The sequence below is a fragment of the Physella acuta genome, unplaced genomic scaffold (assembly GCF_028476545.2).
Source record: "Physella acuta isolate Inbredline_101_S28 unplaced genomic scaffold, ASM2847654v3 ptg001722l, whole genome shotgun sequence".
Taxonomy (NCBI): Eukaryota; Metazoa; Mollusca; class Gastropoda; family Physidae; genus Physella; species Physella acuta.
In genome coordinates this window covers 1-13,720 of record NW_026733234.1, presented here as the reverse complement: position 1 = coordinate 13,720, position 13,720 = coordinate 1, and the positions used below count along the sequence as shown (strand labels likewise).

The 13,720-nt window shown below is 34.9% G+C and overlaps 1 protein-coding gene across 12 annotated transcripts in view; it reads right to left on the bottom strand.

Moving 5' to 3' along the window:
• Positions 1–12,706, bottom strand: part of LOC131930123 (protein lava lamp) — a 59,002-nt gene extending 46,296 nt beyond the window's left edge. For 8 of the 12 annotated variants that reach the window (XM_059286498.1, XM_059286501.1, XM_059286499.1 and 5 more), the window contains exons 1-4: positions 12,586–12,706; positions 12,369–12,452; positions 12,092–12,160; positions 10,146–10,265 (exon numbers count right to left, since the gene is read on the bottom strand). In XM_059286498.1, the coding sequence (XP_059142481.1) occupies positions 10,146–10,265; positions 12,092–12,160; positions 12,369–12,452; positions 12,586–12,672 (360 nt within the window). In that variant the 5' untranslated portion in view covers positions 12,673–12,706. Of the gene's footprint in view, positions 1–3,483; positions 3,505–4,550; positions 4,684–6,852; positions 7,029–8,452; positions 8,748–10,145; positions 10,266–12,091; positions 12,161–12,368; positions 12,453–12,585 lie in introns of those variants that run through there. The other 4 variants (XM_059286504.1, XM_059286502.1, XM_059286503.1 and 1 more) reach the window with 4 other exon arrangements.
• Between the last annotated feature and the right edge of the window lie 1,014 nt (positions 12,707–13,720).

Genomic DNA, 13,720 nt, shown 5'->3' with positions numbered 1-13,720 from the left:
ACTAGCAATAAAAACACAGGCCAAGACATTGTGTGTATGTGTACTGAGTGTGTACAAATAACAAGTGGTGAAAACAAAACTAGCAATAAAAACACAGGCCAAGACATTGTGTGTATGTGTACTGAGTGTGTACAAGTAACAAGTGGTGAAAACAAAACTAGCAATAAAAACACAGGCCAAGACATTATGTGTATGTGTACTGAGTGTGTACAAGTAACAAGTGGTGAAAACAAAACTAGCAATAAAAACACAGGCCAAGACATTGTGTGTATGTGTACAGAGTGTGTACAAGTAACAAGTGGTAAAAACAGAACTAGCAATAAAAACAGAACACCAGCCTAGATATTGTGTGTATGTGTATGGAGAGAGTGTGTATAAGTAACAAGTGGTGAAAATTAAAGAGATCAAATACATAAGGTTTTGGTGATTTGAATATACACATACACAGAAATAAATTGAAATCTTTATGTAGATAAAGACATTTTAATGCACACTTCAGAAATTTTGCGCAATGTATACAACTGGCATTACACAAGTGGCATAGAAAGTAATATGCATATTCCTTAAAAACATTACTTTTTGTTATATAGATGTAATTTCTTATATCATCTAAGACTAGTAAAACTAATGAATTATGAAAGACCCCAAACTATATTAGTGTATCACTGTTAACAATTCTAACCCAAACTTTGAATCCTATTTCAATCTAACCCCAGGCTTTTTTATTTCAGATATAACAGGAAAGTTCTGAAGCCGATTAAAAAATGTGGGTACCATTTTTAAAAACTTAAACAATAAAAGATCAGTTATAATTAGCTATGAATAATTTAATAATTGAACTGATTAGCCGTCAATGGCCAACGACCATTCCCGCCCAGCCAAAAAATTAACCTTGTCAACACGTTTATTTCGGATGTTCTTGAAAACCAAACAAAGCCTCCACTATACTGGTGGCACACTGAGACTCAGTCAACACTTCCCTGCTTGCCAAAAAACAAAAAAAAATGCCCCAACAATGGCCCCATTGATCAAGGATCTCAATAAAACCATTTTGTTTGCGCAACCTGCTTAAGTTTCTAATTACGACACACTGGAGAATTTAGGATAAAAAAACTAAAAAACATTTATGGCATTTTTCTTTGCTACATTAACTATTATAAATCAAACTAACTTTATATTTTGTCTATCTCTGTATTGAAACAAATCATCAACAGTAGTATGTTAGACTTTATGACCTGGTTGACCAAACATGACACACAGAAGGATGCAAGTCATCTGTATGTCCAGCAACTGACCAGACCTAACATAGAACACCTGTACAAAGGTCTGTTTAACTCCTCTGTGTACTGGCCTCTAAATAGTGTTTTCTCAACAGTATTTACTCTGGTAAAGATGTGCCACAAGGCTACAGGCATGGTGTGTCTCCACACTGACATGATAAAAGTCTCCCATATTAGATTAGTTACTGACTACATAACCTTCTTTAAAATACCTGCCATATTAGATTAGATACTGACTAAATAACCTTCTTTATAATACCTGCCATATTAGATTAGCTACTGACTAAATAACCTTCTTTAAAATACCTCCCATATTAGATTAGATACTGACTAAATAACCTTCTTTAAAATACCTCCCATATTAGATTAGCTACTGACTAAATAACCTTCTTTAAAATACCTCCCATATTAGATTAGATACTGACTAAATAACCTTCTTTATAATACCTGCCATATTAGCTTAGCTACTGACTAAATAACCTTCTTTAAAATACCTCCCATATTAGATTAGTTACTGGCTAAATAACCTCCTTTAAAATACCTCCCATATTAGATTAGTTACTGGCTAAATAACCTTCTTTAAAATACCTCCCATATTAGATTAGTTACTGACTAAATAACCTTTAAAATACCTGCCATATTAGATTAGTTACTGACTAAAGAATCATCTTTAAAATACCTGCCATATTAGATTAGCTACTGACTAAATATACTTCTCTAAATCATATAATGTCTACCTTATTAAATTAGCTACTGTCTAATTAAACTTTTTAATCCTATTAATAATTAATATCTGCCTATTAGATTAGCTACTAACAAAATAAACTTTTTAACCCGATGTAAAATAAAATCTTAAATTCTATACATTGCAGCAAATTGTACACTTACAAAAAGTAATATTTTATTCTGGCAAAATATTTGTCAAAGCAAAAATTTTAAAGAATGAAAAAAATTCATCTATTGATTGGCAATATAAATAGAAAATACATCACCGAATAATAATTTTTACAGTGATGAAAATATCACTTATACCCAAATGATAGTTAAAATGTAGTTGCCAACTTAGTCATCTGTAAAATATTCTAGTGCTCTATAAATAAGATGATACTTGAGATGTACCAACACTTCCGTGTTCTTATAACTCTTATTTATTTCAATTTTCCTACAACTCTAATTTATTTCAATTATCATGTAAATCTAATTTCCTTCCAGTATCTTTCAACTCTAAAGGGAGACAATGAAAGACAGGTTGGTGAGGTTTAATTTATGACTAGTCATATGAAGGGCAATTAAATTATAAGGGCAGCTGACAGCAAACAAAAAGCTACTATAGGATGCCCTAAACCCCACAGGTAGAGATACCTGGGCCTGTCAACATGTACAGGTCCAACAGTCAGGGGCTATTTATAGCCCACTGCTGTAGCAAACATCATGCATACCTGTTTCATGGCACAAGTTGCAAGTGTAAGAAAAGTGGTTCAGACGGTGTACTGTTGTAGAGGCAGTGGTTTAAAATCTTTGTTGTATTTTATTGTCTAAAGTTGGAAGTGTGAGGAAAATGTTGGATGTTGAGTTGTTGTATAGGCACCAGTTAAAAATCTTTTTACTAATATCTGAAGCTGAAAGTGTGAGAAAAATTTTAATTCAAGATGGTAGGGTGTCACAAGTCAAACATTTTACTCCCTTTACACACCTCAAGTTTAAAAAAAAAAAAATTAATTACAAGTGGTTTAAAATCTTTGTTGTATTTTTTGGGTTTAAAGTTGAAAATGTGAGAAAAATGTTGGATGTTGAGTTGCTGTATAGACACCAGTTAAAAAATCTTTTTTCTAATATCTGAAGCTGAAAGTGAGAACATTTTTAATTAATTACAAAGTTGCAGAGGCGTAGCGACCCTTCCCGGCGCCCGGGGACATACTTTCAATTTGGCGCCCCCCTCAGGAGCAAATTTTCGATTTGCACCCCCCCCCCCCCTCAAACTGTCAATTTGGCGCCCCCCCCCCCCCGCTACGCCTCTGCAAAGTTGTGGTGTTATATATATAGCGAGAGCTGTTTTAAGGTTTCCATTTTTTTTTTAGTTTCTTGTAATGTAAAATGGTTAAGACTGTCAATGTAAGCATTTTGCCACTTTAAACTGTAATTACTTTAGTTATAATTAACTCAAGAACTATACAAGCTGTACAAAGCAGGGTTTTCAACATACCTATTTTCTTTTATTGTCAACTGTTGAAAATACCTTTTACATGATAAAATGTAACACAGGGAACAAGGTTCCTTTCCATATATTAAAACCAGGAGAGGTTACAAACTATGAAAGAGCTCTATCAGATGGAGTGGAGTTTTATTACAAGTTGAATGTAAACAACAATTTATGGTCTACATGTTCCCTCAGATAATGGGAGAGAACTGGGGCCAGATTTATAGACAAGGGAGGTCAGGAATGTTAGTGTCAACAAGAGTAGTTTAGAATCAAAGCAGCACAGCCACAATGGATAGGGGAATAACCTGCATTACAAATGTGTGATTCATACAAGCCTTAAGTCTACTGTAAATGTTCCAACAAATTGAGCCTTTTTATGGTTTAAATAAAGCCAATATTTTTATTTCAGTTTACTATACTAATTTTTTGTTATATTGTAAATGTGTAGCAAGATTTTTATTTCTTTCCAATGGTTGAGATGCCGAGACTCGAAGAAGATTGGTTTTTTTAAATACCTAAACAACTAATTCTCTTACCACATAATGTTTCACGTAGCTATACAAATTACAGCCTAATATAGTGTGGTTGATGGGTTGGTAAAGCAAATCAGGTCTAACATATTAGTATGCCAGATTCATAAATCAACTCACTTGCCAAACTGCAAATCAGATTTTTTAACACATTCTAATGTACAAAGGAACTTTAGCATACCTTATCAATTACCACAAAAAGTTACAAATCCATGTCAACCAAACACTAGAGTGTAGAAATTACAAGCCAGTATCAACCAAACACAAGAAACAGGAATGACAAAGATTCCATCCTAATTCCACCTCTAGACAGGAAATCAATGCAGCAAACCTTTGACACCATCATAAGCTTGATGGAATGTGAAACAAACAACGAGATACCAGAAAAACTTCACATTGCTTTATAACTGCAGGTCCCCTTGTTTTAAACAAAACCTTACTACAATATTTTGGTAGTAAATAGTAGCACATTAAACTTTATACAGATTTATAGCTAAATTTAAAAACTTTATTTATTTTTATTATAAGACAATTACTTACATAAAATAGCTTCAAATATAAGACAACAGTAAAAATCACAGGAAATTGCTAATCTCTAAAAACTTTTCTCAGGTGCTTCATGCCTAACCACCATTTTGAATACACATCCATCACAGAGCCTTATACTGTATGATGTATTCATAATGACCTGCAGGCTAATAGCAACCTATATCTCACGCATGACTGATTTTCAAAGGTTCTAGGACACTGCTTTCACAACTTGATCTAAAACTTGTTAGCAAAATGATTTATTTATTCCACCACAGAGGTGCATCAAGTTAGCACACAGAACTGTTGGTCTCTGTGATTATGATATCAAGGAAGAACTTAAGTCAAAGAAGTAATTAGATTTCTAACAGCAGAATGGCTCTATAAAAACAGACTTGATTAATTGTAGCAGATTTGATTACAATAAAAAAAACATTACGCAGTTACCACACACCTCACGAGATTTGCATTTAGCCCCAGGGAGAGGCTTAAGAGATTAGTCAAAGTAAATGTTGACTGGATTCATCTAACTTATATGTACACTTGTTCATATATTAATATAGTGTATACAGTGTTTCTTCAGGCATCTCACAGTGCCCATCCAGCCCACCCCCTGCCAAAATAGTAAAATTATATAATGTATACAGTTGAGTAGTATATTTAACCAGCACCCCTCCCCCCCCTAAAAATGTCTGAAAGAAAGGTTAAAAAGCAATCTGTCTCCAGATTGTGACTACCAAATTTAAAGGGCTAATGGCAAAGTATAATTTTTAGGTTTGAGGATATACTTATACAAATAAAAACTGGATTTGTGTTCTGGTGTTGTTAAGTTTTTTTTTTGTTTTTTTTTGTTGTTTTTTTTTTGCCTCTGCCTTGTACTTTGTTCCTTTTCTAATTAATGTAACTGTACAATGTCGTATACAATTAAATCATTAGCTGATACAAAATTTGTTCAAAATTTTAAGATGAAATACTTGAAAAGTTTTTTCTTTTCTGATATATTACTATTGTATATAACCTTTTTATAAACAATATAAAATATAAGACATTGTAATTAACACATTTTTTAAAATACAGTAACAATAAACCAATTGAACTTTATCTTCTATATACATTCGCATTCTTCTGTTGTTTCCCCTTATCTTTATTTTATGTTTACATGGGAGATAATAATATCGACTCCCAGGACATGTTAAAAATAAAAGTTGGTCATGTCAACTTATTCATCCAACCAATTTAGCAAAAGTTATAAAGAAAATCATATACTATATTGTAAAATGTATAACCACCCCCCTACCCCATAAAAAAGTCTCATACTCCCTTTGAGCAACATACTATGTACCCAATGTGTCCCCCTCATAAAGACCTATGTTAAAATTCATATGAATCTATTTAATTTAGATTATTGTTCACTAGGGTGAGTGTCAATTTTTATGCACAAAAACTTCACACAAATATTAAAACAATTATTTTGATAAATGTTGTCCTTTATTGGATTATTTTAAGTAAGAAAGTTGGTCTTTATTATGGAGGGATATAATAGTGACTAATATACCAAGTGATAAAATTGGTAATCTTGTTTTAGACATGTAAACTTCTCAGAGTGTATTTCACATATCATTGAGATTATCATTTAGACAGAAATTGAATTATGTGCAGTGGGCAGTCAATGGATAAAGTGTACATTTTCTATGTAAATGTAATACTACTTTCTATTTTGTATGGGAGGTGAAGGAAAACGCTGATACAACCCTTATATTTTGTAGGCTCAAATAAATTAGGCCTAAAGAATTATCTTAAGTAGGCTAATGCTCTTGGCTTAATAATTAGGGCTAATTAATTATATTAATCTTTAATTAAGCCTAATTTGGCTATTATTTGACTATTTTTATACATAAAGCCTATAATTTATATGCCTATTTACTATTTATTTAATTGATTCATAATTTAGGCCAAAATATCAAATAAATTGGTTCAGTTCAGTGGGCCTTACAAAATTATTATTTACCAAAACCATGACAAAATAATAATTCAAGTTCTAATGAAAATAATATAAAGTTAAATATTAATCAATTTATCATAGCTACTGACATGGAATGTTTATGATTATCATATCATTGTTAGTTCTAAGTTATCCTTACGCTAACTCCAATTATTTATCACACATTAATCCAATATATTAGGCTAAAGTTATAGTAGCCTAAATTTATTATATGAGGGCCTATAGTTGGCCCTATTATTAGAGTATTAGATAATTTAAATCCAGATGAGATCTATAGGCCTATAGAGTATACAGGAACCTACTTTAACTTACTGAAAGTCCCCACTGTAAGTAAGAGCAGCTCAGGCTCAGTAGAGTTGTAGACCTTTCCTAGTCATGGGCCTAGTTACTAGTAGGTAAGAAGTCCACAGAATATAAAACAAACACTACACAGCAGCCTATACTCTGAACTGTATGTACACACCCTCTAGCTCCTAGCACTTCTAACACTAAGAATCACAAATTCAATTGACAATGGGAATGTTCAATGAGCATCATACAGAAAGCTAGGGTGCTACACCTGATGTGTCTTATTTGAAATGCAGAGAGATAGATAGATCTAGAGGCTAACCAGGTTTAGCTAGGCCCTATTAAATTTAGGCCTATTAAATTACAAAATATTTTTAACACGTTTTTATTAACTCAGCTTCGCGTGTGTTTGTTGTTAAAATTGACATCGAAAATTAGCCCACTTCTGATTGCTCAATAGATCTGAAATTTGGCATGTAGGCTACTTTCGCCTAACAATTTCAGATGCAATCATAAAAACTAGTAATTAGAGACCGTAATTAGCTTAATTTAATTACGCCCCAAGGACCATAAAATTGAGGACATGATTTCTAAAGATACCGACAAGACTGGAGGCTTGTTGACACAGATACTTCGGCCCCAATCGATGTGAGCGCGCTGGCCGTGATCGTATAGTGGTTAGTACTTCGCGTTGTGGCCGCGACAACCCAGGTTCGAATCCTGGTCGCTCAAGATTTTTTTAGTCCGTGTATTTATAAACACTTAGTCAATTCATACTTAATCAAGTCATTAGATAAAGTAGAAAATAAACTATATAAAAAACTTTTTTAAAAACCACGTTTTTCATGTGTAGCAACGGACTAAAAAGGAGAAAATAAAATACTTAAAAAAAACTTTTTAAAAAACCACGTTTTTCTTGTGGACTAAAAAGTAGAAAATAACTATTTACATACATTTGATGACAAAAAACGTGGGTCGGGCAGATGGGTCGGGAAATTTGATGGTGAACGTACCCACGTTTTTTGTCATCAAATGTATGTAAATAGTTATTTTCTACTTTTTAGTCCACAAGAAAAACGTGGTTTTTTAAAAAGTTTTTTTTAAGTATTTTATTTAGACTATAGGCCTATATGCAATAGGCCAGGCAGGCCTGTAGCTTACATTTTAATTTTGGAAGCTAAGGACTTCAAAAACTTAGGCCTACTTAAAAGTTGCCAAAGAAATAAAAGACCTAGATCTAGATTTAGTATAGGCCTAATTTTAGTAATTTAGGCCAATAAGTAATTGTTGACTAGACTGGATCAGGTCTAAATCTAGAAATCTAATCTAGTGTACTGTATGATAGTCAATGTGTGACTATTCTAGATCTAACTATTCTAACTAATGTCCAATATATTATATAGATCTAGGGCCTATTGAATTTAATATTTAATATTATTTAGATTTCTAGTTTCATTCAATCTAGAATAGTGACTAGAATCTAGATCTAATCTAGATCTATATCTATCTATTCAATAGATTCTAGATCTAGAATCAGATCTAGATCTAATATAATAATTTTGGTTTTTAAAGATAATTACTATAGGCCTATAAGAAACTTGATGACCAGGAAATACACACGCACCGAATTATTAAAATATGAATCACTGTGTTTTACTGTAGCTGGTTAGGTCACTGTCGTCTTCCAGAGCAGACTGCTAGAGTCGAACTAATTTGATGTGTGTAGTAACAGAGTTAATAAAATTATCCGTCTTCCTGTCATTCTGTCAGCCCGTATCGCATACGGGGAATCTGAACGGTCCTATAAATGACACAACGCTTTACAGGATACCAAAACACGACAGTTAGCCTCTTCTGTCATGTTCACTTCGCCCAGCGACTAAGCTTTTCATTCCTTCAGGTGTGTCGGTGACCTCTGAACTCAGGGGATCCTACCGTGTTTACTGATTTTTTTTTTCCTTTTCGTTTTTTAGCCTAGAATCTAGTCCCTAAGAGTAAAATTTAAAAATTGTTATTTTATTTAAATTACTTTCTTCAGTCACATCGACAGAAACCCCTCATCGTATTTTGATATAGATATAGCTATCTTGTTTATCGATCAAGCGCTTAAAATTGTTTTTTTTTTACATATCCTGTTTTATTTTAAAGGTAAGTCAACGCCCTAAAAAGCTACACGGCTATCCAAACCGTGGGTCGCATGTGGCCCTCGAGAACTTTGTCAATTTATGCAATGCGTTATGCCATAACTTCCACTTTCACGCGCAAATTCTAAACCCGTTTTAATAAAAATGGAACGTAATATAAAGTTTAAAATGTCTATTTTATTTATGGAGTTATAAAAAGAACAAGAGGATACACATTAGTATCAGGAAGTTGGGATACTGAGGTAATGCTTTTCATAATGTTTAAATAGTTGCACACAGGTCCTACAGTTCAGTATAGGACAAGCGAATTATGAGTGGTGTTATTTTAAACTTGATTCATCAGTTTAGTTGAATAACATCCAGCTCGTTTCAATAGTTTAACTTCGCTATATCTTACTGCAAACCTTTTCTAAAAAGCAACATACAAAAAAATGACTATTTAAACAGGGGATCATTGAGAAATTACGTCATACTTTCAAGTAGGCTTACTAAGTAGGATGGGGGGGGGGGGGGGAGGGTGAGAGAGAAATATAGAAATGTGATGAAACACCTCAAACAATAATATATTTTGTAGTTCTTAATTAAGATCAAAGATTTTAAAAATGTAAATGTCTTTTATTTCTGTCTCTGTTTATTTGTGTTGTTGCTATTGTTATTTTGTTGGTTGTTTTTTTTTTATGGGGGGGGGGGGGGGTAGGCGATCTTGAAAAAATTTAAATGTCCTATATTTCTGTTAGAATGGCAATTTTATTTTGCAATTTTGGTTTTTTACTCTTGTGTTGTTTTTTTTTTGTTTTTTTTTTTTTTGGAAGGGGGGGGGGGGGGAGTATGTGATCTTGCTCTTTGCCGCGAAGTGTGATAATAAACGAGTGTAGGCTAGTTGGGTGAGTTTCGTCCAGAATCTCGTGATGCTTTAATGGACGACACTAGGTCGTGTGTCACTCGGTGCGGTAACTGAGGGCGTCACCCCACCTCCTCAACAATTTGGCATTTTCGGTTTGGTGTCACCCTTCTTCTCTAAAACCAATTTGTTATCTTCACTGGATAAAACAATGTTTTGGCAATACACTTTACGATCGTCTCCCTTAAATTGTGTCACCCGGTGCTGACCGCACCCCCCTCCCCGCCTTGTGACGCCACTGGACGACACGAATGCAGCCCAACCCAACTGACCTTCCTATCGTCCTCCGAGTTTTCTATCTCCATCAGTTGAAACTCCAGCTCCTCGCTTCTCTCCACAGCTTTGTTCAGCTCGTGCTGCAGACGTCTGCTCTGGTTTTCCCAGAAACACGCCTGAAATAATATCAGTGTCCCATAGATTCTATAATAATATCAGTGTCCCATAGATTCTATAATAATATCAGTGTCCCATAGATTCTATAATAATATCAGTGTCCCATAGATTCTATAATAATATCAGTGTCCCATAGATTCTATAATAATATCAGTGTCCCATAGATTCTATAATAATATCAGTGTCCCATAGATTCTATAATAATATCAGTGTCCCATAGATTCTATAATAATATCAGTGTCCCATAGATTCTATAATAATATCAGTGTCCCATAGATTCTATAATAATATCAGTGTCCCATAGATTCTATAATAATATCAGTGTCCCATAGATTCTATATTAATATCAGTGTCCCATAGATTCTATAATAATATCAGTGTCCCATAGATTCTATAATAATATCAGTGTCCCATAGATTCTATAATAATATCAGTGTCCCATAGATTCTATATTAATATCAGTGTCCCATAGATTCTATAATAATATCAGTGTCCCATAGATTCTATAATAATATCAGTGTCCCATAGATTCTATAATAATATCAGTGTCCCAAAGAATCTATAATAATATCAATGTCCCATAGATTCTATGTTAGACATTTTTCCTAGTCCCATCAAACCAATTTTCTAGTCCAAAGCCTGAAACAACATTGGTGTTCCATTTTTCAAGACATTTTTCCTAGTCCCATCGAACCAAAGTTCTAGTCCAAAGACATTTTTTCCTAGTCCTATCGAACCAAATTTCTAGCCCAAACCCTGAAATAACATTGGTGTCCAATAGATTCTGTATTATCAAGATATTTTTTTCCTAGTCCTATCAACCATTTTTTTTAGTTCAATGTGTGGCCACGTTTTTTACTAGAGCATTTTCGTCATACGTTTCGATCACGAAAACTGACCCGCCTAAAAAATAATAGATCTATACAGATAGCACAGTAACATGTAATAGATCTATACAGATAGCACAGTAACATGTAATAGATCCCAACCACAAAAACAACAGCTCTGTGCCAAGGGTCACCGACCGTCACGCCGATATGTTAACGTAAGGTGTCACCCCACCCCTTTTCTGGTATGATGGTGTCATGTAATGCTGGGGAATTCCAGGCAGTAGCGTAGCGAGGGGGGGGGGGGGGGGGCGGGGGGGGGACATATGTCCCCGGGCGCCGACCTTAGGGGGGGCGCCAAATTGAAAGTTTGAGGGGGGGGGGGTGCAAATGAAAAGTTCGAGGGGGGGGGGGTGCAAATCGAAAATTTGCTCTCAAGGGGGCGCCAAATTGGAAGTATGTCCCCCGGGCGCCGGGAAGGGTCGCTACGCCTCTGATTCCAGGGAGTCTTTCAGACGTATTATTCCGGGGAGGGGGGGAGGTTACATTCGAGATGTGGGGTGTAATTTAAAATTTCCGGGGAGGGCGGACCCTGGTTGAAGTTTATATTTTTTTATATCATTTTTAAAATTGTATAAAATTATGTTCCATTTATCCGAGAGTGTGTGTGTGTGGGGGGGGGGGGGAGATAAACGTGCTTCAGATGGGGGGGGGAGGGGGGGAGATGTTATCACATGGTATTGTCCACCACCGTCATCCCCGACTAGCTCAGTGTTTCTTCCAGACTTTTTTCTCCGGGGGGGGGGGCGGACACTGGTAAAAGTATATGTTTTCTATATAAATTCCATTTCGTTCTGAGAGGCGTCAAATATTTTCTTCGGGAGGGGGGAGGGCTTAGCCCCCCTCCCTTCCCTAACACTCCCCCCCCCCTCCCCGAAGAGATGCCTGGAAGAAACTCTGCCAACGCTAACGTTAAAACTTAATTCAAGGGTACTTACTTTTTCTTGAGCTTCTTTTGTGTTGGCGAGCATTGCCTCCCTTTCTTTTAGCAGCATCAACACTTCGCCCTATAAAAGTTAATATTGAAAAATCATTGTGTGGTTTAGAATGCTAACACGTTGCTAGCGAATTTCGTTATGATTTATTTTGCAAAGTCTCTGTTTGCTAGATTTTTATTTCAAATGAAAGAATAAATATATTAGTTTTGGCTTTGTTATTTGTACTAAAAATCGTTGGTGTTTGCTTTAAGTTTGCGCATGATTTAAAGTGACTTACCTCCCCTATCTCGTTTATCATTTGTTCCAACTTTTCAATTCGGCATTGGGCATTGAACAGATCATTCTGTAGCGCCATCTTTGCCTGATAAAAATAGAAATAAATAATAAAGTATATCGCAGTGATCTGCATGAATTGACATAATTTATTTAGTTAACAACAACAACAACAAAAACAAAACAACAACAAAAAAACTGGTCACGTGACGCCCGCCTACCAGTGCCTCCCTCTGTGGGTCCTGGATGTGCTCGCCTTGTTTCTGGAGCAGCGCGTGAGATTTCTGCAGTTGCAGATGTTCCAGCATCAGCCTCCGGTACTGACCCTCGGTCTCCTCTCTGGACATCTGGGGGGGGGGGGTCAAAGGTTAAAAACACATTATTTATTTTTATTTTCTGACCAATTTGGTTTTATAATTGCCAGTGGTTGGTAAACATCTTAAGTTTGAGTGGATATATATTGTTTTAGATTGTCAACGTATTTGTCATTTTACTTTCTATGAACATCTGAAGAAAGAAAGATGGGTGTTAAATGCATCTTTTAATTTCCCCAATGATCAAAGAAGCAAAACACAATGTTCATCTCTTTTTCCCCCTACAGCAAAATACAGTGTGTATGTGTGTAGTGTACTAGTGTGTTTGTTTTCAATTTATGTATTAGCCATATGTGAGTGTGTGTGTTTATTATGCAAGCGTAATTGAAATATATAGTCTTATGTATTTAGTATGGGCATATTAAAAAATTTTTTAGTTGAAGATAGCCTCTCCAATAACCTGTTCAAATAGAGGCCATATACACGATATCTCTACCGTGACCTATGGCTATGAGAGGTCAGTCCGAGCTATAATTAGCAGTTACAGTTCTTTCTTGGACCAACGGATAACACAAGTCAGTCAGGATATCGCCGAAATAATTAGTTAATTAATTACAATTTAATGCTAGGATAAAAGTAAGGTAGTAATGAGTCAAATGGTAGAATGCCCATAGTAATCATTCGTGCCAAAGGTAGACGCCCGTTTGAAATACATTTCCATTGTAGGGCCAACATACTAAATATTAAGAACTGTTTAAAGGTTTTTGCTGTTTATTGTTGTATCTGACTAAAAACTTAGAGCATAAACTATTTTAAATATTTCTTCTATTTTTGTTTACACTCATGGTGGTAAGGGGGGGGGGTGGATATAATGCTTTGTTAATCAGTAGAAATTAAACTAAAAAAATAACATGAGACATTAGGAAATTAACGATAAAAAGTCATAGCAGAGTCAATGCTTTGTTGAACAAGGGACAGCACTTATAAACAAACCACATTACCATGTAACTACTATGTTTAGCTACATTAGCCAATACACCAC